Consider the following 21955-nt stretch of genomic DNA (forward strand, 5'->3'; position numbering starts at 1 on the left):
CACTTATACTGCTTTAATCCAACTTTATTCTATTATTCCTTATTAAAAATGTAATATTTAAACTTCTTGTGTAAATCCAAACGTGCCGACGTAACCTAACCTAACCTAACCTAAAATTGAACGAAATCGAGTAATTTAAACTTAAATTTACGTACATTTATTTATTTTCGTCATAATAATTATTTATATAGCGAGAAACACATTAAAAATTTACTTAAGATTAACTTTTAGAAAATTAAAGAATAATATCTTTAAATACTGGTGTACGTAATATACATTTATAATGAAAAAAAAAAAAAAGTTTAAAGTAAATTCTAATTTTCGTTAAATCTGTAAAAGAGAAAAGGAGTCCACGATCGTTAACCGATGTCTACAGTCGTAATTCTTCAAATTACAACGATGAGTCATCGGTACTTGTTTCTCAGTGAAGCGAAACCCATTAAAGATCGAACAGTAGAACGTATCGATATCTTGGAAAGCACGCAACAGATCATTATCTTGATCGGTGCAGACTGTTTCTATAGTACAACGAAATTGACCAGCATATACACTCCAAACTGCACACATCGCAACGGATAACGATTCGGTAAATACAATCCACTTATCATCGAGACACGACCAATTCAATTTCAACCGTAAATTGGATTTCGGTTGTCTTCAACAGGTTGCTACTATTCGCATATCGTCGAAAAACTTCTCAAAATTACTTCTTCGAGATGGATATAGCGATAATATATTCAATTTTTCACGAGATTGCATTGTTTTTCATTGTACGAAGCAGATGTATGGTGCTGTTCTTTTTTTTGCAAAATATGATAAATCTCGAAGAAAAAAATCTTTCAAAAACGTGAAAATTTTAAATGTTTTTCTATTAAACGTTATTTATAGAATATATTTCTTTTTTTTAATGAATACACGTATAACATTTTATTTTAAAAATATAAACTAATAATACCGTATTCCATCAACGTTATAACTCGCGTGCACGATATTACAAAGTAAATGGGCACACCCATGGTATTTCATTATGATGTTTACTTTATCTTTTGTTTAATTATGTTCTTTGAACGTTTCTCCCCTGCCGTGGCATTAATACAGGGACAGAAAAATTAACATATAAATTTTCCTTTTCATTAGGCTTCTTTTTGATAAAAGAGAAACTAGTATTAGATTAATTAAATTTTTCAAAAAAAAAAAATTTCGAGTTATACATTCATTTCTTGATACATAATAATAAATTCGTTCGAACGAGAGAATATTTGTAAATAGTATAAGAGAATTTCAATGATAGCTCGCATAGTAAGTTTACACTGAATATAGAGCTATAACAGATGTTTACCAGTTCTCCCCACCATAATATCTATAATATCTCGTTCAAATAATAGGCGTTCACTTAGAGGAGTTCAGACAAGTGGATCGAATCGAGCGCGTTTAACAGGATCATAACTGAAACATCGTTCTAATCGTAGCTCGGATAAATAAAATTTTATCATGTATATAAATATACAATATTTATTCCCCTTTTAATAAATTATCCTAACGAAACGTTATTATATATAATATAAATATATAACCAAGAAAATTTCTTTTATTAAAAAAATAATAAATAAATAAATCGAAAGAGAACGAAACACGAAAACGTAATTTCACACGCTGTCTGAAAATATCTTTCTCCCATCTTATTAACCTCACTCGAGAACAACAACATTTTTCACATTTTTACCGGAGAGTGGAACAAGATGGCGGATCGACACAACAATGGTGGCGCTCGCATCCCTCTAACGGAATCATCGATAATCACTCATCACGAGGAGAGAAAGGTGATGCATCGTGGGTGCAACGAAAGGCGCGTAGGCGTGGCCGTTTTCGCAGAAAATTTTTTACGGGCATTTTTGTATCGAGGCGGGTGGCCTTTCACCGCGGAATGGGATTAGTTGCACGGATCGCGCGAAACGATCGAAAGATCAAAGGGGCTGGCCAATCTAAACGATCGGAATCCGTGGCAAGTGCAGCTGGCATTGTTGCTGCTTGCGATCCGAGCCGAAAGGTCGTGTCTTCGAGGAAGAGCATCGAGAGAATAGCAGTACCCTGGGCTTTCGCTCGAGATATTCTATTATTATCGTTGTTCGGGTTACGTTGTGTAAGGATGAAGCCTCGAAACCGGTTCCACTTTGCCAATAATAATATTGTCGTAGGATTTTTCGTTTTTCGGGGGAAAATTGGGAGATGATAAGAATATTTTCGTTTTTTATCTTATACGATATTTTTCGTTTTCCAGAAAAATTGGAAATATTTGATGTTGTTTTTATTCGTAGAATAAAATTTCGGAATTTTTCTTTTAAATATTAACGCAAAGTCTATTCGTATATTTCTTATTTATTGAAAAGTAGTTTGGAGTAGCTCGTGCTTTTATCTTGAAATTTTTCAAGATTTCAAATATTGAATTTTTGATTAATTCAGAAAATCGTTCCTTTTAAAAAAATTTATTCCAGTTTTTAAGTATATATATTAATAATTTTTATTTATAACGTTGCAAAGATTTGAATAATTATTTTTTCCTTGCCCCGTTTTCGAAAGTACATTCTTGCCTTAACGCGGTCTAATAATTTTCCGTCTCCTCTTCCTTAGCTTCCTCTTGAAGTTTCCAAGTTATTTTCAGTTAAGGAGGGGTTAGCAAGAAAACTAAAGAGTTTAAGGGGCAACCTCTAAAATAGAGAAGTCACATCTGGTCGCGACAAACGCGACGCCTTTGGAAATATTTTGCCCCCAAAAATATTTGTTGCCTTCGTGAAATTTGAATAACCGTCATTTATATGCTACACCCGAGAATAATCACGAAATTTCATTAATAATAACACTTATGAATCTATAAAATATATATACATAATTATTTAAAAATAATAATAATCATTCCAAGTCAACAATTTTTCCCAATATTTCTTATATATTCTTTCTTTTTTTATAATTATATGAACTTATGATTCCATATTATTCGTTGAGAATAATATTCTTATGACAGATAAAAATATGGCGCGAGGATAGATGCAAAAAGTCAGAATGGTTTCAAATGTCTCTTTATAGAAGGTTTATCGGCGAATAAGTCACGAATTAGACGGTAACTGTACCTCAACCGGTAGTCACTTCCGCCTGAATTAACAATAGAAATTAAGCAGGAGGGTTACGTTTTTATTTAAAGGAGAAGAAAAAAAAATACGTAGCGATATTCAAGATTTCGTGAAAAAAGAACATTTCTCACATTGTACGTCAAGAAATGATCATACTGCGTATTAAAAAATAATTGCATCACGCTGAAATAGGATGAATCAAGATTAAAATTAAAATGAATGGATTTTAATATCCCAGTTTCCCACATTTTACAAGTTCGAGCATTATTTCTATGATCGTGTGATCATCAATGGTGTCGTATTTCGTCATATGCGGTGAGATCACTTGGTATTTTACTTTAAAAGATTATACGAGATAAGAAAGATTGTTTGAAAATATTCTTTTCGTAATTTTTTAGAAAGTTCAGATAAAGTTAAGGATAAGAAAATGAAAAAGAAGATTAAAAAAAGGGTCATAGTGATGGGGGTGTCTTCAATATTTTTGAAAGCTCACAATATTGAAACAAATCGAAATGGACAAAGTAGAATGATACATTAAAAATTTTGTTCAGAATTTTTTGAAATCCAGCATACAGAAATAATTTTTTTTTTCAGATTAAAAATCTAAAAAATTGGAAAAATTGAAAATATTCGATCCAAGAATCTTGTGTAAAAAGAATAGAGTAATATGAAAAATTAAAGTGTCATTGTTCTCATTGAAACATATATTGGAAAATCTGTTGAAACTGTTCAATTTTCTATAAATAAAATTATTTATATTATCTTATTCATTTTTATAAGAAAAATATATTCTAAAATATAAGAAATTTTATTTCACATATTTTCGATGATAGAAAAAAATATTGATTAAAAAATAATGAAAGCAATATTATTACTATTATTATTTCCATTTGACATATTGCATAACACATAGAAATTATTAGAAAGTAAAAGAAAAAAAAAATAATTTATTAACATTACTGCTATCGAGTTAATTAATAAAAATGTACATGATGATTATCAAGAAATTAAATGGGGTATACAATACTATATATATAAACGTGTTGAAAGCGTGTTGAATTTAATTAATTCGATCTCTACCGATAATAGAGATTCCTACTAGCTGGCAGACGAATATTACTCAATAAATATTATTTAAATAATCCTCGAAAGTTTTTATACAAAAAAATGCGATAAATTGTCCAAGATTTAAAAAACTTACGATGAAATGTAAAAGTAAAATAAAATACATAAAATTTTCTATTGTTAATCAATATATTAATTAACGTTCACGTAAAACGGATAATTTTTCTTCTCTGATCACAGTGCATCGATATTATTATTATTATTATTATTAAAATAATAATGTCTCTATTACAATAATTTGATTTCGTAGAGAGATCAATATAGAGGAGAAAATAAAGTCGAATAGAACTCCACAGGTTACTAATTAAGATTTCATTCGATCCGCGTGTCAATACAGGCGCGACAAACAATTTAATTTTCAAGCTTCGTCAGTTTCCCTTCTCATTAATCGGAATTACCAGACAATGAAACGCAATATCCTCGTCGCAAATTAATTTTTCTCCTATTTCTAATGAAGAGTATATTTTTTTCCTTCTTAATTATCGATTATATAATTATATATATATATATATAATACAGCAATACATAAAAGAATGTAAAATTATTATAGGAATGATTTTCTTTGAATTTTAAATAAATTTAAGAGGTCTTAAATATTATTCATTTCCACTGAAAAATAATAAAATTTTTCCAAATTAATATCGCTTTGTTCCGTTGAAACGATCCTCTCTCGTTTCTAAACGTTTGCGAATTCGAAAACGTATGAGAGGCAACGATAAGAGAGGAAGGAGCAAAAAGACGTTCGTTGATCTCCTTGATTATTCCTGCCAATGACGTAACGCGTAATAACGCAGTATGCTAATGAGGTGAGTCACTCTCCGGTACACGTAATTTTACTAGTTTTACAGATTCAGGACGTGACACCGGTGTAATTTTGCCATCAACTGATTAACGCTTACGGAACTGCTTTCAAGATACACCTACCGCATGAAATTAATCGCTTTCCTCCTTCCTGTGATAGACGTATCTTATGAGCCGAGGTTCTATTTAAGAGGTTCTTCCCACTTATCCTTCCTTCCAAAGCTTGCAATCGCTTTTTCCTTCAATTGATGATTTACATAACACCGTCTTGTTTGATTAACTTGTTTAATCGATAAATTGATAGCGTTTTTAATATTAATTTTGAATTAAAAATATGGGGACAAAAGAAATTGGGAATATAAAATAATAATTAAACAAGTAATTTAACGAGAGTGAATAAATAATTAATTATTCTCTCTCTCTTTTTTTTTTTTAGTTATATATTGAATTGTTCAAATATCGTTGGATGATTAATAAAATACGATAAATGGAAAATAGTCGTAAATTTAATCCTAACCTATAAATCAATTTTTTGGAATGATTTATAGAGTAAATAATTATCGAAAGTTTTAGTTCAATTATTCTTTCAATATTAATTAAAAATATGATATAAATTAACGCGATGATAATAATTACAATGCAAATATTAATCTAAAGTAATACTTTAGACATTAATCGTACATTATGGCGGCAAAATTTAAAATTCTTTAAAAAAATAGAGATCGATTTGACCTCTAATAGCCTTTTCTTTAAAAAAAAAAAAATGATTTGTCAAAATCATAGATATAAAACTACTTTAATTATTTAATTCTATACTTTCCAATAAATATATATATCGAATTCGATATTTATCTTAGTCAGTTCAAGATTAAACATAGTCTGAATACATTGAACTTGGTCTTATTGTTGTTACAGGTTTTTAAAGGACCCTATTATTTTAAGCCAAGTCAGACACGTTGGCGAGAAAATTGGTAACGATGTTTGGCCAAAGTCCAAGTTATTTCCTAGCATTCCACGTTGCGGTAGGTTACCTTCTATATCTGCTTAATTTATTAGAGAACTGTTCCAGTGGACAGATTTCCCGAGCCCTAAATGGGAGGCTTTTGTCCGCTTTCCACCACGGTTATTATATCTAATTTACACAGCTGGTGACACGCAGTCGATAAAGTAAACCTTTCTGGTTAAATTCGATCGATCGATACCGTTAATTGCATTGCTCCCTCTATGCATCGTACGTGTGACCTTAATCTTTTAAAACTGCTCATCACATACCTTGCGTTCCACTTGTTTTATCCTTTAGAACGTTTAGAAATATTATATTACAGCGTTGTTCGATCTTTTTCGAGTCGATTCAATTCACTTTTACGTTCGAATAAAAACTCTCTTTCACGCGAGGATAAAGAAAATTCTAAAAATTAAATGATTTTTTTTAAAACAAATTTTTTTAAAGTATAAAAATACAATAAGTGTTGAATAATTAAAAGTGACAACAATGATAGCAATAGCAAAATTAACGTAGCGATTATTAATTATAATTCATGTATAATCGTACTACGAATCTAACCTAACCTAACCTAACTAGTCATCTATCGTACAATACATACGTACATAATTAGATAGAATGAGCAGAGAAATAAAAATGAGAATGAAACAGTGACTCCTTTCACCTGTCCCATAAAACTCTAAATCGAAGCCAAGTTGGGTAGATTTAATCTTCGAAGAAGAGACTTTACGATACCTGGAACAGTATACCCGGGTCTAGTTCACTTGCCAACGGATCGTAGGGAAAACGCGTGTAAAGGTCGACGACCCGACACTTCCTCGATGAGAAATGCCTGTCAGCTGTTGAAATCGTTCAAACGTTGAACGAAATGGCGAAGGAGGGGAGAAGTCTGCGCGCGTGTATCGGCGCCTGTATTTTCGGCACCAAAAAGGTACAAGGAAGTGGCAGAGAGAGGCCCTGCTAACCATCGACGATACGAGTTATTCGCTCGCGACACGTCTTCGCTCGAAAGTTAATGCACTAGGGTGAGACGAGATTTAAAGTCCAAAATTCCTCCTCGTGATTCGTAACAGCGAACTGTAAGTAACTTTTAATAAATGATTATTCCCTTATTACGTAAAAATAATTCTTGATGTTGAAATTCAAATTAATAATTAATGTACGATTTGTAATTTATAAATTTTGCATATTTGCAGTAATAAATTATAAATATGTAACAATTTGATTTTGATAACGGATATGATATAAAATCAAAAGAAAATTAATTATTGTTAAAGAATTTGATACATTGTGATAAATATAATTGAAATAAAAATTTTATATTATCGAAGAAAGAGGATAGTTAATGGATCAAATAGAAAGGAAAATAATCCTGTTTCCCGGGGTCTATTTGGAGAAGAATCTCGCAGTTCCAAGCTCTCTTTGTCCACGAGAGGGATTCTAACAGAGGCGTCGTGGACGTATCGCATGTATCTCCAGGAACCGTTTCGTTCGTTTTTCTGGAGCAAAAATGAAATTCATCCGACAAGCGATGCGTGGAATGTCGCCGTGAGTCAGATGCGAGCGTACACGTTCGCACGCCCGCTAAAATTGGAACTGCTGGCGTCATAAACGTAAAAAGCCGCACGTAGAAATGTGGTTTTATATCGCATTTTCGCCAATTGACCCATTCCTCAATTTTGATCAATTCCTTTTTTCGACCTCTCATCGAATATGACTATTCAATTGATCAGAACCAATATTGCTTCAAGATTAGAAATAACAAAGAAGAACAGAAATGCATTCTTGAAACAGCGGTGAAAAAAGTTCAAAAAGCGAACACTTCGACAATTTGTCTTTATTCGAGGAGCTTTATTTGATATTTTTAAGCGGAAATAGCGTAGAATTCGATGCCAAAACGTGTGTATATTAGATACGAGGCAGATCTTGTATCGATATAAAACAATTATAAATTGGCGGAAATGCAATGAAAACGATACTGATATCGAACACGGTGTATGAAAACCGTGGAAAACTCTTTTTTATTTTCTATATATTAAAAAAAACTCGTTACGTAACGTACACGTCACTTGTCATGGAATAAGAACTTCTTTACGTGTACATTCATGTCATCTGCATTGAACGTGCTAAATACAATTTTCACATCACCTCGTAACGTTGAAAAATAACAGAGGAAACACTAACACTAAGTTGGTCCAATTAAACACGGAGAGGATATTGCGAGACCGTTTTCGTTGCCGCACCACAAATATTTTTGTAGCAAAAATACTTAACGGTATCGATGAAAAAAGGAAATGAATACAAAATGTTCATAAACTCGATATGCATAAACGCGATACGAAATGCAATCGAACAAAAATGAAATATCGGCGATCATATATATTGACGAGATCATTTCCGATAATTAATATGCATGACCGATGGTAAAATTAAAATTAAGTTCATAAATTTGAACATGTTCTTTTCTATTCTTTTTTTGTCAAGTTTCACGAGAAATATATTTCTATTAATTAAGGAGGTGAAAATAAATGAAAAGTTTTATACCAGTCGAATGATTAGATTCTTGTATGGCATGGTAATTATGAATTTACTTTAGAATCGGTGCAAAGTCGAATGAGTAACGAGCACAGAGTAATTAATGTGGCTTAAGGAATAAAAATGCAGAGCGAACATTCCTTGAGAGCATACTATGGTTCAACAAATTTTTTTCTTCATGTTTTTTTTCATATTTGTATGTGATCGTCCAGAAAAATTGTATTAATCTTAGTAAGATAGAAATGTCATTTTTAAATCATCCGTGTTAATTATAATATAATAGTATAATAGTATCAATAGTAATCAAGAATATTTTTAATCTTAGAAAAAGTTTTGTTATTAATAAATCTTCAGATATAAAAACAAGATACATATAAGATAAAAATAATATTATGTAAAATATAATTTAAAACTTGAAATATCAAGGTTGACTCTCAAGGCCGTAGTTTCGGGGTCATACAATTCCTTTTCACTTGGGAGGATAGCCAACTTGGAATTACGGTCTTGCTCATTCGTCACGAACATTATTACAATCGAAAGGTTCATAAGAAATAATGTTATAACGTTCATAACCTATTGTATACGATGAAGAAAAAACATAAAAATAATTTCTTAATCTTACTAAAATTAGAAGTACCGTCAGTAAAATTCAAAACAGAAGATACACTAGGTATCAATAAATCATATTTTCTTTCGATTAATTTCATTATTAATAATTCGAAAAATGAACAAAAAACAAACTAAAACAATAGTATCAGATCATCATATCCACTAAAATAAAATATGTTCAATCAAATATGTTCAATGTAAGCACAATAAAAACAATTTCCTCAAATTTAATCACGACACAAAGATTAAGAAACTTGCATATGGCGGTAACTATTAGATAGCGTAACGAAACGAAAAATATCTCCAAAGGAAAGAAGTCCAATGAAACGCAACTACAAGAAGAAATTGGAACTTTATGCTACGTGGAGGGAGAAACAGTGGCACAACGGTGCCCTCTATCGGAGACGCTTCTCATTGAACTTCGCGACACTGATCGACATTTCTCGAGGGATTTTCTCGATCAGGATTAGTCTGGACTTTTAGAATATTGGAGAGGTTGTTCGATCGCGAAAAGAAGCAAGGAAAAGTCGAAAAGGAAAATAAGAGTCGACGGTGGTATCCATGCATTCGAAGAGTTATTGCGACTGTGCAGGATTAAACCGATCCCATCCTGAATCACGATGGATGGCGGAAAAATAAAAAGAAGCGAGACGGCGGAGAAGAGGTAGAGGGAGAGCGTCCTTCGAGTGATTCACCAGGTTTGCGGTTAGGTTACTTCAGTCTATACGCCGGCAGACGAGTACGGACAAGTGGTTCTCATCACTGACGTGAAATCCAGTGGTCTTTCCAACGTGGCGAGACTCTACAAACTACTGTATTTCTCGATTTTGACTAACAATGAGTATCTCAACTGAAGACTAGAGATCCTTCATGTGTATACATATAATTAATGTACATGTGAAATGAATAGAGACTTCATATTTCAATATGTGTTATTTTAAGTACACGGATACGTTGTGTTATTTTATATATATTTGAATATACATTCAATATTTTATATTTAAATTCATATGAAAAAAAGTACGCATATATTAAAAATTGTATGGATCAAATATATTTTTAATACATATGTCCAGTTGATCTTGCAATATATATTTAAAATCTTGATTTGTACTGAAACCTGGCAGCTATGAAGCTTTCCCCGCTGAGCGAGTTTTTATAATGTTTATATTTGAATATGATCGTTGAGATATTTATGCATTTATATTCGATGTATGTATATACAATTATAAATCTTCGCGTTATGAAAGTTTTATCTTTTATTCATGTTGAAATTTTTGAATAAAAGAGATTTAACAAGTGAAAATTCGACGCATATAAAAAATTTACATATTTTTTTCAATTGTAAGAGCTTAAAAAAATTATAAAAACAATGGTGATAATAATTCCAGATAAAGATAAATCTTATAAAGGATTAAACTATTCTAAGTTTGAATTATAGTTAAGTTATTTAAATATTAGAAAATAATTTGAATTAAATAAAATTTATATTGAATTTATAGACATTTCTCATAACGAATTGGAAGGAAATAAAATTATTTTCATATAAAAGTTTTTAAGTTATAGAGATTTGATTGTAATGGATAATAATAGTGATATAGGTGTGATAATAGTGATATACATTATTGATTGAGCATAGACATGAATATACTCATATTATGCATACAGGATATAATCTATCTTAGTATTATCTATCATAAACGTCATATATCGATAACAGTCATTTTTATAAATATTTTGCTTCTATTCAATCTTATATATATCTTTATCCTCTTTGCTCCCTCCAAGTTCTTTCTACATTATCCTTTCTACAATTTTTTCTACGTCATCCTTATCCCAACATATATATGTTTCTTCCAAATATCAAACATGCAATTGTAAATATCTATAAATAATAAACTTAAATAATAAAGAATAAACTTCAATGAAAGATATAAATATATTTTACTTCTTACTTGATATCTCATTATCTAGGATCCAATATACATACATATATATATATGTATATATATGTATATATGTATATATATGTATATAGTCAATTATATATTATATATTATATATTATAGTCAATTAAAGTTAAAAAGTTTGTTAAATATTATAAATGAGCTTTTCTTTAATAAAATAATATACTAAATTTCATTGTTAAATTGATACATTCTATCAAGAATATCAAAAGCTATTTTATTGTTAATTTGAATGAAAAATCGATAATATTATATTGTTTATAAATTTTTATGATTTTTGTGATATAATAAATCTGCGATGGAATATTTTTAAAATATTTCTTATTCACTTATTATTGTGCTACTCTAAATAATTATTATATCATTTTATTGAAACTAAGATATCTTGATAACAACTTTTCTATTTTTACGCGATAAATAAATAAAGATATGCAATCAAATAAATTAGTTATATAATAATTATATATATAATAATGAATATTACATTACAGAATAATTAACAGAATTTTTTTTAGAAATTTTTTTAGAAAGAGGAGGAAAAAAACTTTCGAATGAATCTATTACAAAAAAAAGATTGTTCTCATAGCAATGGCGATAGTGCCGTAAACGAAATCGTATTTATTCGATTTCAATTGATATGACCTGCTTACCAGAACTAGTTACAATGAAAAAAGCCGAGAAACTAGAGGAAACATCGAATACCGTGGAGAAACGTTACCGTATGAGTAATCGTTACGCACAGCACGTCGACAGTTTTATCAGGAAAACAGATCTACCGTGTCTCGATTGAGAAGTCTCTAAAGAGAAGTCTAGATTGAAAGACGAAAGAATAAGCCGGGAATAAGGGTATATTCCTAAAATCAGCGTTGAAAAGGAGCAAAGGAAGAATCGTGTTGTGAATGGAAGACTCGACGAGTCCTTTCAAGACGAAGAAACACTCGAGCCGTTTCGCTTCAGTAACCGCGGTCTTGGTTCAGCTCCTCCCGGATTCCTTTGTTTAATGCCTTATTGCGATATTTTAACACGGTTCCGCTGTTGCCATGCGGCTCCACGCTTACCCTGCTCGTCGTGTGTCGCCACAGTCGACCAAGAATCATCTTGCTCTATACACACGTTGCAGTTATGCAATCGAGATGTTTTTTCTTTGGGATTACCTGTCCTTTTTAGGAGGATCTTTCAGATCGATACTATGTTTGTGTTCCAAAAAAGAAAAATTTCGATATCGTTGAAAAAAAATTTCTCTCATAAAGAAGAAGGAAAAGATATTTTGAATTGTTTTCATCACTATTTTATCCAGACCATTAATCTATATTAAATAGATTGAAATTTTTAATTCATACTAGAAAAAATTCATTGAAATGATTAATTTTAGAAGAAAAATCAAATCGAGTTATAGTAAGTATACGATAACTTTGGATTTTAATAATAATTTTTTTTTATAATATATATTTTTCGTATTATCTTATTTTATATTTTCAACTGCAAGATATCTTAATCACAAGATTTACAGAACAAACGCAACAGAGTGTTAAAATTGTACTGTCGACTTATTTCCACGGGAAGAAGATTTAATAACACTGTTAACAATGTAAGTGAGGCTAGGAGTGAAGTTGAAGAAGAAAGAGCCTTCTCCAAGCAGCGAAAATAATAGTTTGCAAGAAGCGCGGATATCCGGCGGATGCTCGTATGCGTAAATGTTCTATGGCTTGTGTTAGACGTTGTGTTAGAAATAAACTATATACTTTTTTAATATTCGTACTTTGCAAAAATAAATTTTATAAAAATTTTTTAAAAATATGTATTTAATATATCTTCTTATTCGCGATAAAAAAATAGATTAAAATTGAAGATTATAACCTAAAAATAATTATTGATCTTTCGCAAGTTTAAGCATTGTTTATATCATTCCATCTTATCTATAAATAGTCTATAAATTAAAACACAGTTTTAATTTATTTTTGAATTTACAAATGAAAGATTTATAAAAAAATTCAGATTCATTAAATTCACATTATTAATATATTAATCAAAAAATAATATATTAATACAAATATTGTTAACTAAAAATATGTAAGAAGTTTATTTATTAATACTAATAAAATAAACGATCTATCTAATAATATCTAAAAAATACAATGAATCATTAAAAAAAAGAAATCTTTTAAGATAAATTACATCAAAATTATCATCACGTGATTATTTCAATCTCACCATTTAACAGGTTAACTATCTAACTACAAAGTTTAGCATCGGTAAAATAACGAACGGTTGAACCCAGCTGTGAATCCTTAGAAATAGCTGACAGGTTTTGTCGAACTCGCATGGATGTTTTAATATCATCCGCGTAATGAAAACAAGTAAAAACAGGATCCAAGTGACAGCGGCGTCTAAAGTGCAGCTGCAAGTGGATGAGCGTGCAGTGAATTCCGAGTGCGTCTAATTAAAAGTCATCTGCATATTTATGGAAGGGGAAGCGGGGAGAAAGGGCTGGCAGGATTAACAGTTGAAGAAACAGAAAAGGGAGAGGAGGAGGAGGAAGATGGTGACGTTGCTGTTGGTATATTAAAAATAAAGGGTGTAACAAAGAAGCGGAAGAAACGTCTCTGGTTAAAGTGGCCGTGTTTACTACTTTTTATATCTCATTATGAGCCGGTGTTCTTCCTATATGGAATTTTTATCCTGCATAGCTTGTAAACGTCTAAAGTGATTACGCGTACCTGGTAAGTTGGTAACGTGATGATGTTTTTTTTTTTTTTTCAGAAGATGGATGAATAAAAAGGGACGCGGATACATTCTTTCGGTAGAAAGTCATGATAGAATTGCTAAATTGAAAGCATTTGCATAACAAGATACAACAATGTTTTGAGGATAACGCTGATGTTTCAACGCTTTTTACATGATAATAGTGGCGCTTACAATTGTTCGTTTGATTATTTGTTATTGTCAAGGATACTATTCTATGTAAATTGTGTAGTTTATCGGTTAAACGAAGGTGGTTTTACATTCCTAGATCTATGATCGATTGGTTTTTGAAGATTTATAAATCTATGGAATTCTTTTTTTTACTTTTATGAAAAATAAATTTAAATTCTAGATTTCTGAGAATATATAAATTTTTCTATCAAGTATTTACAAAAGTTTTTGTCAATATTTTTTTTATTTTTTGATTAAAAAACGGCAAAAATTTTTTTGGCATCTAATAATAATTGTGATGAAAATATTTTAATCTATAAAAAAATTGCTAAAATAGAGTTTTGCTTAATTTTTGCATAAAAATAGTATTCTTTATTTCGTAGAATCGAAAAGAATTCCATTAAAGAATGCCGGCAGCGATAATTGCATGGTTCGTGACCAAGAAGTATATTTTCACAGACGACTGTACCGGAGTTTCGCGGAGAAAGAGATTTCCGGGCTCCTTTCAATGAACGGCCAACATTCTCATGGTGAGAAAATATATTTCACACGACGATGATCATTCTCGCGTTTCTCTTCTTTTTTTACCAAATTTCCAAAAATTTATTTTTTATTTAAATCCAGGAAATTCAATAAACAATGAATTATTTTGAAATCTTAAACATTATTCTTCCACATTTAGTCGTTTAATTTTAATTCTATAAAACGAAATATTTTTCATTAACACACTTTTAGAAATTTTTCGAATAATTTTCATGCACAATTTCATGCAAATATGTTAGATATTCTATATATTTATATATAATTTTGAAAATTATAAATGAAATTTCTTTAATATTCAAAAATATCTAAAAAACTAAAATCTAAAAATAATTAAAAATACAATTTGTTTATTTTATAAACATAGTATGATGTACAAGTGGCAAAGGACGACAACCGCCTCGATGATTAATTCGCATCACGCGTATACAAGCGCATAATTGCATGCCCTTTGCATCATGGTTGAATACGAAACGAAAAGAAACATTGTTTGCAAACTGTCATCGATATTAATTACAAAATCAACGTCTTTCACAGGAAGAAAAGCCGAGAATACTTATGATCGCATTTAACTTTAAGGATTCGAAAAAAATAGCTTAAAAAACAAGATAAAATATTTTTATAACAATAAATTTCTTATCGATCTTATCTCTTGATCAGAAAATTCTATCGATGAAATAATAAATGTTTATTTGTAAATTTTAGTAATTAGTATAACTATTGGAGAACAGAATTTACCAAAATTTTTACATAATTTTTCATTAATTTTCTAGCAGCTTAGCAGATGTTATTAGAGATTAATTAATTTATTTTTTAATTTATTTTTTTTTTAATTGAAATTTGTTGGCATATAATTTTGATGAAAAAATAATCAAAAATCGCTTGAATCTGAATTTGAATTTTAATTGTTCAGTTTATTAAAATATATTGAGATATGAATATATTGAATATATTGAAAAAAAACAAGAGGATAGATATATCATAATTATTTTAAAAATATAATTTAAAAAAAAAATTAATTGAATAAGTAATTAAAAAAAATATTTTTTATTTTTAAATATTTTCTTCCTTTCAAACAAAATACAGTTAATAAAAATTCCCTATATTATAATAAAAATGATATGCACAAGAAATAGGACGATTTTAAATACTTGTTTCTGATTGACATTCTTAGAACAAATGTATGTTTAAGTAATTACAATGATTAAATCAGAAAAACTTAAAAAGAAAACCTAATATCTCGGTTAAAATTTTCGATTAAAATTTCATTCATAAGAGGAAATAATGTCAGAAATTTTTCAATATAATCGTTCTATCGATATTCAATTGAATATTTATGACAATAATATAAAAAATTGTTTAAAAAACAATTAATATTTGATATATGAAATCTAGTTGTTCTTAACAATATTTAGAAATGTATAAATTTTCAAGATCTATAAAACTTGTAAATTTATGAAAAAATTATTAATTTCACTTATATTTCATTATTAAATAAAAACTTTAATAAAATAAGGACAATATTCTATGTACCCTTGATTTTCATAAATTAAAATAAAAATCTATACTTTTCCCCTTCACAAAATATAAAAAATTCATTATTTTCATTAAACTTTTCATTATTTAAATAAAATAAAAAAATATTTATACATAATTTTTCACTACACGTCAAACTTACCAACACGTAATTCGTCTCCACTGATCTACACGATTATTCTCTTCTTTGTCTATCAGAACACAATAAATCACTATGCGAGACACTGAAATTCGATTAACTGTTTGTTATTTGTCGAACAACTTATACCAAGTATTTCTAAAGCCACGGGAGTCGACGAGAATCTAAAGAAACAAACTCTATCCCCAACCTACTTGCGTGAAAACTTCGAGACATAGAAAAAGTTTCGCCGCGGGTTTTTTAAACCGATTATTACTATCGACTAGGGAATTTTTTATTCGCGAGATTGCAATCAAGAAGGCGAAGAATCAACCGGAATATTTACCGGAAGGAAAAGAAAATGTGCTACCGACAGGTGAGAATTGTCGGTGTGCCTTCTGTCAGACGACTTCACAAACGAATGACGAACGAGCGAATGGTCGGAGGATCCATAGGCATCGACTCTTTTGCCCGAGGACGAAGGAAGAGGTAGTCACGGCGCAGGTTAAAGCCCCGTCAGTACGAGAGAACGAATAGAAAAGTTTTCGAGAAATTTAAAAAATTTTTTTGTTGCGTTTTTGTCGCGACAGTTTATATTTTTGAGTGATTTTTTTTTATGATAATTTATAACTTACATTGGGCAATAGATTTATTTTAGAATTATAAAAAGAATTGTAAATTTATTAATATAAAAAGTTAATTTCTTAAGATAAAAATTTTTATTTGAGCAAATAAAAGGAATTTTGAAGTATTTTTTTTAGCCATTTTAAAATTTTTCTATTTGATGGTTGTTTACTTAGAATTAAATTTTTTCACTATTAAACAAATTTTATTGCTTTCGAAAATTAATTTAATTTTTCTTTTCAATTAAGGAAATTTTATTGTGAAGTCAGTCTGATATCCATGTATAATAATTTGTATCTTTTGTAATTAATTTTTATTCAATCTGTTAAATTATTGTTAAATTTAATCAACAATTTAATTTTTTTTTAATTTTTGTGTTTTTTTCTTTTAAATAAATAGAGAAATAATTTTTGTCGTTCAATATGTATAGATATTACATTAAATCTATATTGAAATTTACTTTATATTAAATCAAATGCCATATCAATTTTAATCATGTTGAAGCAAATCTAGCAATCAATGTGAATTTTATTAAAAACAGAGAGAAACATGATAATATTTCTTTTCGCAACTAGAGTTTCTACCCTACTACGAGAGAGCTTTATGTGCTATCATACTCTTCCTGTTAGGATGCACTCGACAGCCATGCTGGTTCAGACATTTCTATCTTTCTCCCACTTCAGACCATGCAACCCGGCTTTCAATTTTATTTCGTTCCTCAATCATACACCGTGCTTCGTCCAGGGATGCTGCAATGCGGCTCTCTTGCCTTTGCATCGATTGCACCAACAGTTACCTTTTTTATCCTCTCAACCAAATAACTGTAGGCCCAATTTATAGATTTCTTGACTGTTTCTTTATTACTTTGCCAAAAAAGAATAGAATCTTCTAGAATCTTCTATTTTTATATATTGAGAAATCTATGTGTAATTAAAGTTTTTTTCTAGAAACATTATTCTATTGTATTAATGTTTTTAAAAATTTAATAATGTATCGCATGAAAACTTAGATTTTATTTTATTAAACTTAGATTAGAATCGATATTCTTGAAATATTCGTTTTTTGATCATTCATATCTAATATCTTTTTATATAAATTACAATTAATAGAAATTTAATGGATGATTTTTAAAGATTCTGAATATATATCATAAAATATCGGAATTTAATTTTGAATATTTTTTAAGCACAAAATGATCGATCAAAATTGTTTTCAACAACATGAACTTTCACGCACATATTAAAGATTACGCTTTCATTAATTGATTAACGCCCATAATGCTAACATACTATGTATCACGATTTTATCTATCTAATAGATCTTAGAAAATTCGAAATAACCAGAAGTAAGTGTTCCATGTCTGATCAAAATTCTTCACCGTGATCGCGTCAGCTCGAGCATAAGTAATTGCACCTAAAGTGCCATCTAGTGATACACTCAATTTGCATTCAAATATTCATACAATTTTCATGTATATTAAAAAATCTTTAAAATCTTTAAAAATCTTAAATGAAATGAAAATTGAAAGTTATATTTTAATTAAATTTTCTTCGTAACAATTCTCTAAAATATGTCATAATAAAGAATAACATTTCAAATATTTAAATTGATATAATAAATTTTAAAAGAAATTGCTTAAAAATTTTTTCTATTCATATTTAATGAATGTGACAATTATAACAATGTTGTTTACCAGTTAAAAATTTCACGATCTAGCATCACAGAATTATTGTAAAGTATTTTAGGTATCTTAATCGTGCTCTTTTAAAACAAAAATACTGATATTTGCGAACATTACAATTCACTCCATCAAAGATCGAAGGATACACTGAGAAGTTCAACAGTTTGTGGTAGAACAGCAAACAGTCGGGTGCAACGTTCGGGTAACATCGGACAAGATCGGGTACAACAATGTAGTAGGCCCAATAGGGCTTAAAGTTTCAAGCCCCCACTCCGTTAATTTCGCTGCCCGCAGTTTTGCCCTCAGCACTGTTCAACCGCGCAATCGCGAGCGTTCGTGATCAAAAAGTCATTCAACTTTGAATTTCTATTTTCTTTTCTATTTTTTTATACAATTTTATAAGTATTTATAACAAATAATATAACAAATAACGAAAACTCGACACTTATTATACTTTCACGGCTGTTCTCATTCCCATAATTTTTTTCTTTGCCAAAGAAGAAGGATAACTTCGTCTTTTAACCTCAATTTCAATAATCAACTAAACATGCGTATAATTTGAATTTATCACCAATTTTACGAATGTTCTCTAAGAATTTATTTTGTATAAAAAGAAAGTCTCTAAGTTCTTTAAACTATATTTCTATTTTAATTTTTTTTTCAAATTTTCAGAATTTAATTGCAAACGTTAGTCACGATTGATTTAACTCCATCTATAGTTGCAACGCTGTTAAATATTCGACAACGATGTGCCATACGCCACGTGCCCGCAACACGCTCTTGCAATTAGGCCTAGGAATCGCTATTGTGCCGGAGCTTGACCCTCTCAAATAGAATCTCGACAATGGGAATTCGAGCAATTTGCCAAGAGGAACTGGCCCAATTGCGCCGCGATCATGAAATTGAACAAACTTTGCCAATGAGATTCTCCAAATTGACGTTCAGTTCCATTTCGCTTTGTTAACGAACGTCCGTTTTATTCCGTTTCGATGTTGAATCCTTGCGGACAATCGATCATGCTCGATGCTTACGAATTAATCAGAGGAGAGTTGTTTAATATGCAGCAAGCGTTTAATGAAGTAAACAAGGAGCTATAAATGTAAGAGAAATATAAATGACACAATTTTTTAATCGTATCATATTTTGCATGTGCCATGAATAATTTAGAGGCAATTAATGTAAGATTTTAATTTATGATTTTATCGATGTTTATAAATTAGGATTGACTATTTTAATGTACATAAGTTTGCTAATAAAATAAACAAGATAATATGAAAAATGGCCAGGAAGATGAATATTAAAGAAAAAATATAAAATTGATCAATAAACAACGATTTGTTTAATAATGATACAATATTGAAGCATCGACAAAGAAGAGACTTATCAAAAAACTATTCGAAAAAGTTTGTTACTAAATGAGATAAAAATTTATTGAAAAAAAATGCTTTAAAACTATAAATATCGAATCATTATAATAAAATATCCTTTTCAATTTTATCTAAATAATTATCTTCTAATTTTTTTTTTATAAATTTAAATAATCTACATACAATTGAATTGTATACATACAATTTATTATCTGGCGTTTTCACCTCAGACTACTTTCATTTAATAAAAATAATCATATTTTTTAAAAAGTATATAAGATTACATTAATAATATACTCTATATATTGATATTTTAAGAAAAGTGATGGATGAATCTTGGTGAAGAAATTTCGTGTAGCAAATCAAATTTGTGAAATTTTTCTTTGGAAAGAAAGAACATTCACGAAACAAGCAATTTAGTGGCAAGCAATTTATTCCGATCTCCGTCCCTGGAGCAACAAGAAGCAGAGCATGACAGCGCCACGAAGAAAGACTGGACACAGTTTGTTGGCATCAGGTTATAAAGAGTACGAATCATTACGAGATTCGTCTTTTCCAGTGCGAAATTCTTTGCGAGACGGTATTCACCTTACTTTCTCGAATGATCAGATACACATCTTTTACCTATTGTTCGACTGATCATCAGATATATCGAGATCTCAAAACATAACCTAATAGAAAAATTGTTTAATGTGATTGACGATAAATTACTGTCCTCCAAAAATAAGATAAAATGCAAAAAAATAATAATTTAAACATCATTAGAGTTTTGAGATCTCGATAAAAAATACTTTTTACGTTTTATATTAGATTTCAATTTTTTAAAAATATAAAAAAATTATTAATACAAGAGAAAAATGATAAATCATTTTTAGATTATAAAATATATATTAATAAAATTTAATTTCTAATTATTATTTTTATTATTGGAAATTATATAAAGAAATAATGAATTTTTTAATAATATTCGAATATCATAATGAAATATATCATTATTATAAATAATAATTGTTAATAATTCTTCTAGATAAACAATATTAGAAACACGATATACATGTGTTGATTCTATGACGAAAGATTGTTTAGGAATAGAAACTGCGTATCCTCCATAAAACAGTTTCACATTTAATCCGACCTGAATATTCGAGAATTTCAAGAAGAATTCATGCTTCTTAGAACGAGAAGTAAGAGTAAACACGTCGAATAACATTCTCTCCGATTTATTATTAACATAATTTTCAAATAAATAATAAAAGCGTGACTTTTATGCAAACAAAATATTGCATTAAAAAAAATTCTCCATACAAAAATTCTAAATCCTTAAAATACTTTATAATTTGATATAAATTCATTACGTAATTAATTACTTTCATTCATTACATTACCATAGTACGTGTCATTAAAGATTAATTAATAACTGATTGTGAAACCAATGAAAGACATTATTGAATGGAACTCAACTCATTCAGATAAATATACAGCGATAAGAAACATAAAAAGATTAAAGAACGTTTTATATTATTGCATTGTAATAAACAATTATATATATATATCTTATATATATCCTAATTAATATTGATATTCGAGTAAATCTAATCGAATTAATAAGAACTTAACGTGCCCCGATAATTTTGCATGGATCTGTTCCATCCACGACTCTATAATTATTCGCTTCGATTGTTCTATTCGTGATACGGAAATTTTCTCCGTGTCACGGCAACGGATCAACCAAATTAATGGAACATAACTAAAAATGCTTCTCCAATTCAGAAATCATAATTTTCTCTTGATTCTCTTTTTAATTTATTTAAAAAGGTGAGATAATTGTAATTGTAATATTTGTAATTTATATTTATATATATATATTAATAAAGTTCTTTGAACATATGGTAAATATTATTAAATACTTTATTACTGAATATTAAGTTACTCATTTAAATTAACTTCTCTTGGGATTCATCAATATTAAAAAACTTGTAAAGTAACTTTCAGATCTAATATAATCCTAACA

The 21955-nt window shown here is 29.1% G+C and overlaps 2 protein-coding genes and 1 long non-coding RNA gene across 9 annotated transcripts in view; 2 read left to right on the top strand and 1 right to left on the bottom strand.

Moving 5' to 3' along the window:
* Positions 1–21838, top strand: part of LOC114577101 (uncharacterized) — a 42382-nt gene extending 20544 nt beyond the window's left edge. The window contains exons 1-4 of one of the 3 annotated variants that reach the window (XR_003696893.2): positions 17961–19676; positions 19798–19980; positions 20263–20524; positions 20972–21838. This is a non-coding gene — a long non-coding RNA (uncharacterized LOC114577101). Of the gene's footprint in view, positions 1–17960; positions 19677–19797; positions 20525–20971 lie in introns of those variants that run through there. The other 2 variants (XR_009831103.1, XR_009831102.1) reach the window with 2 other exon arrangements.
* LOC107994823 (titin) overlaps positions 1–21955 on the bottom strand; it is a 73325-nt gene that overhangs the window by 39361 nt on the left and 12009 nt on the right. The window lies entirely within an intron of this gene.
* LOC114577099 (uncharacterized) lies at positions 11522–16382 on the top strand. 5 transcript variants are annotated; one of them, XR_003696889.2, is made up of 4 exons: positions 11522–12560; positions 12676–14085; positions 14462–14608; positions 14986–16382. XR_003696889.2 is itself a non-coding variant. In XM_028665257.2 (4 exons), the coding sequence occupies exons 2-4, from the start codon at positions 14043–14045 to the stop codon at positions 15056–15058; spliced, it is 336 nt and encodes a 111-aa protein (XP_028521058.1). In that variant the 5' UTR covers positions 11522–12560; positions 12676–14042; the 3' UTR covers positions 15059–16382. The 5 variants fall into 5 exon arrangements, 1 of the variants encoding a protein (XP_028521058.1); XR_003696890.2 differs by having other exon boundaries at positions 12676–13885; XM_028665257.2 differs by having other exon boundaries at positions 12676–14157; positions 14462–14605; positions 14982–16382.

The sequence above is a fragment of the Apis cerana genome, linkage group LG1 (assembly GCF_029169275.1).
Source record: "Apis cerana isolate GH-2021 linkage group LG1, AcerK_1.0, whole genome shotgun sequence".
In the NCBI taxonomy this organism is placed as follows: domain Eukaryota; kingdom Metazoa; phylum Arthropoda; class Insecta; order Hymenoptera; family Apidae; genus Apis; species Apis cerana.

Bases quoted from the DNA above. Each gene is read 5' to 3' on its own strand.
- LOC114577099 (XM_028665257.2), top strand. From the start codon at position 14,043: ATGTTTCAACGCTTTTTACATGATAATAGTGGCGCTTACAATTGTTCG. The intron at 14,158-14,461 runs GTGGTTTTACAT...TTTATTTCGTAG, and splicing joins AGTTTATCGGTTAAACGAAG to AATCGAAAAGAATTCCATTA. The intron at 14,606-14,981 runs ATGGTGAGAAAA...TATTTTATAAAC, and splicing joins AATGAACGGCCAACATTCTC to ATAGTATGATGTACAAGTGG.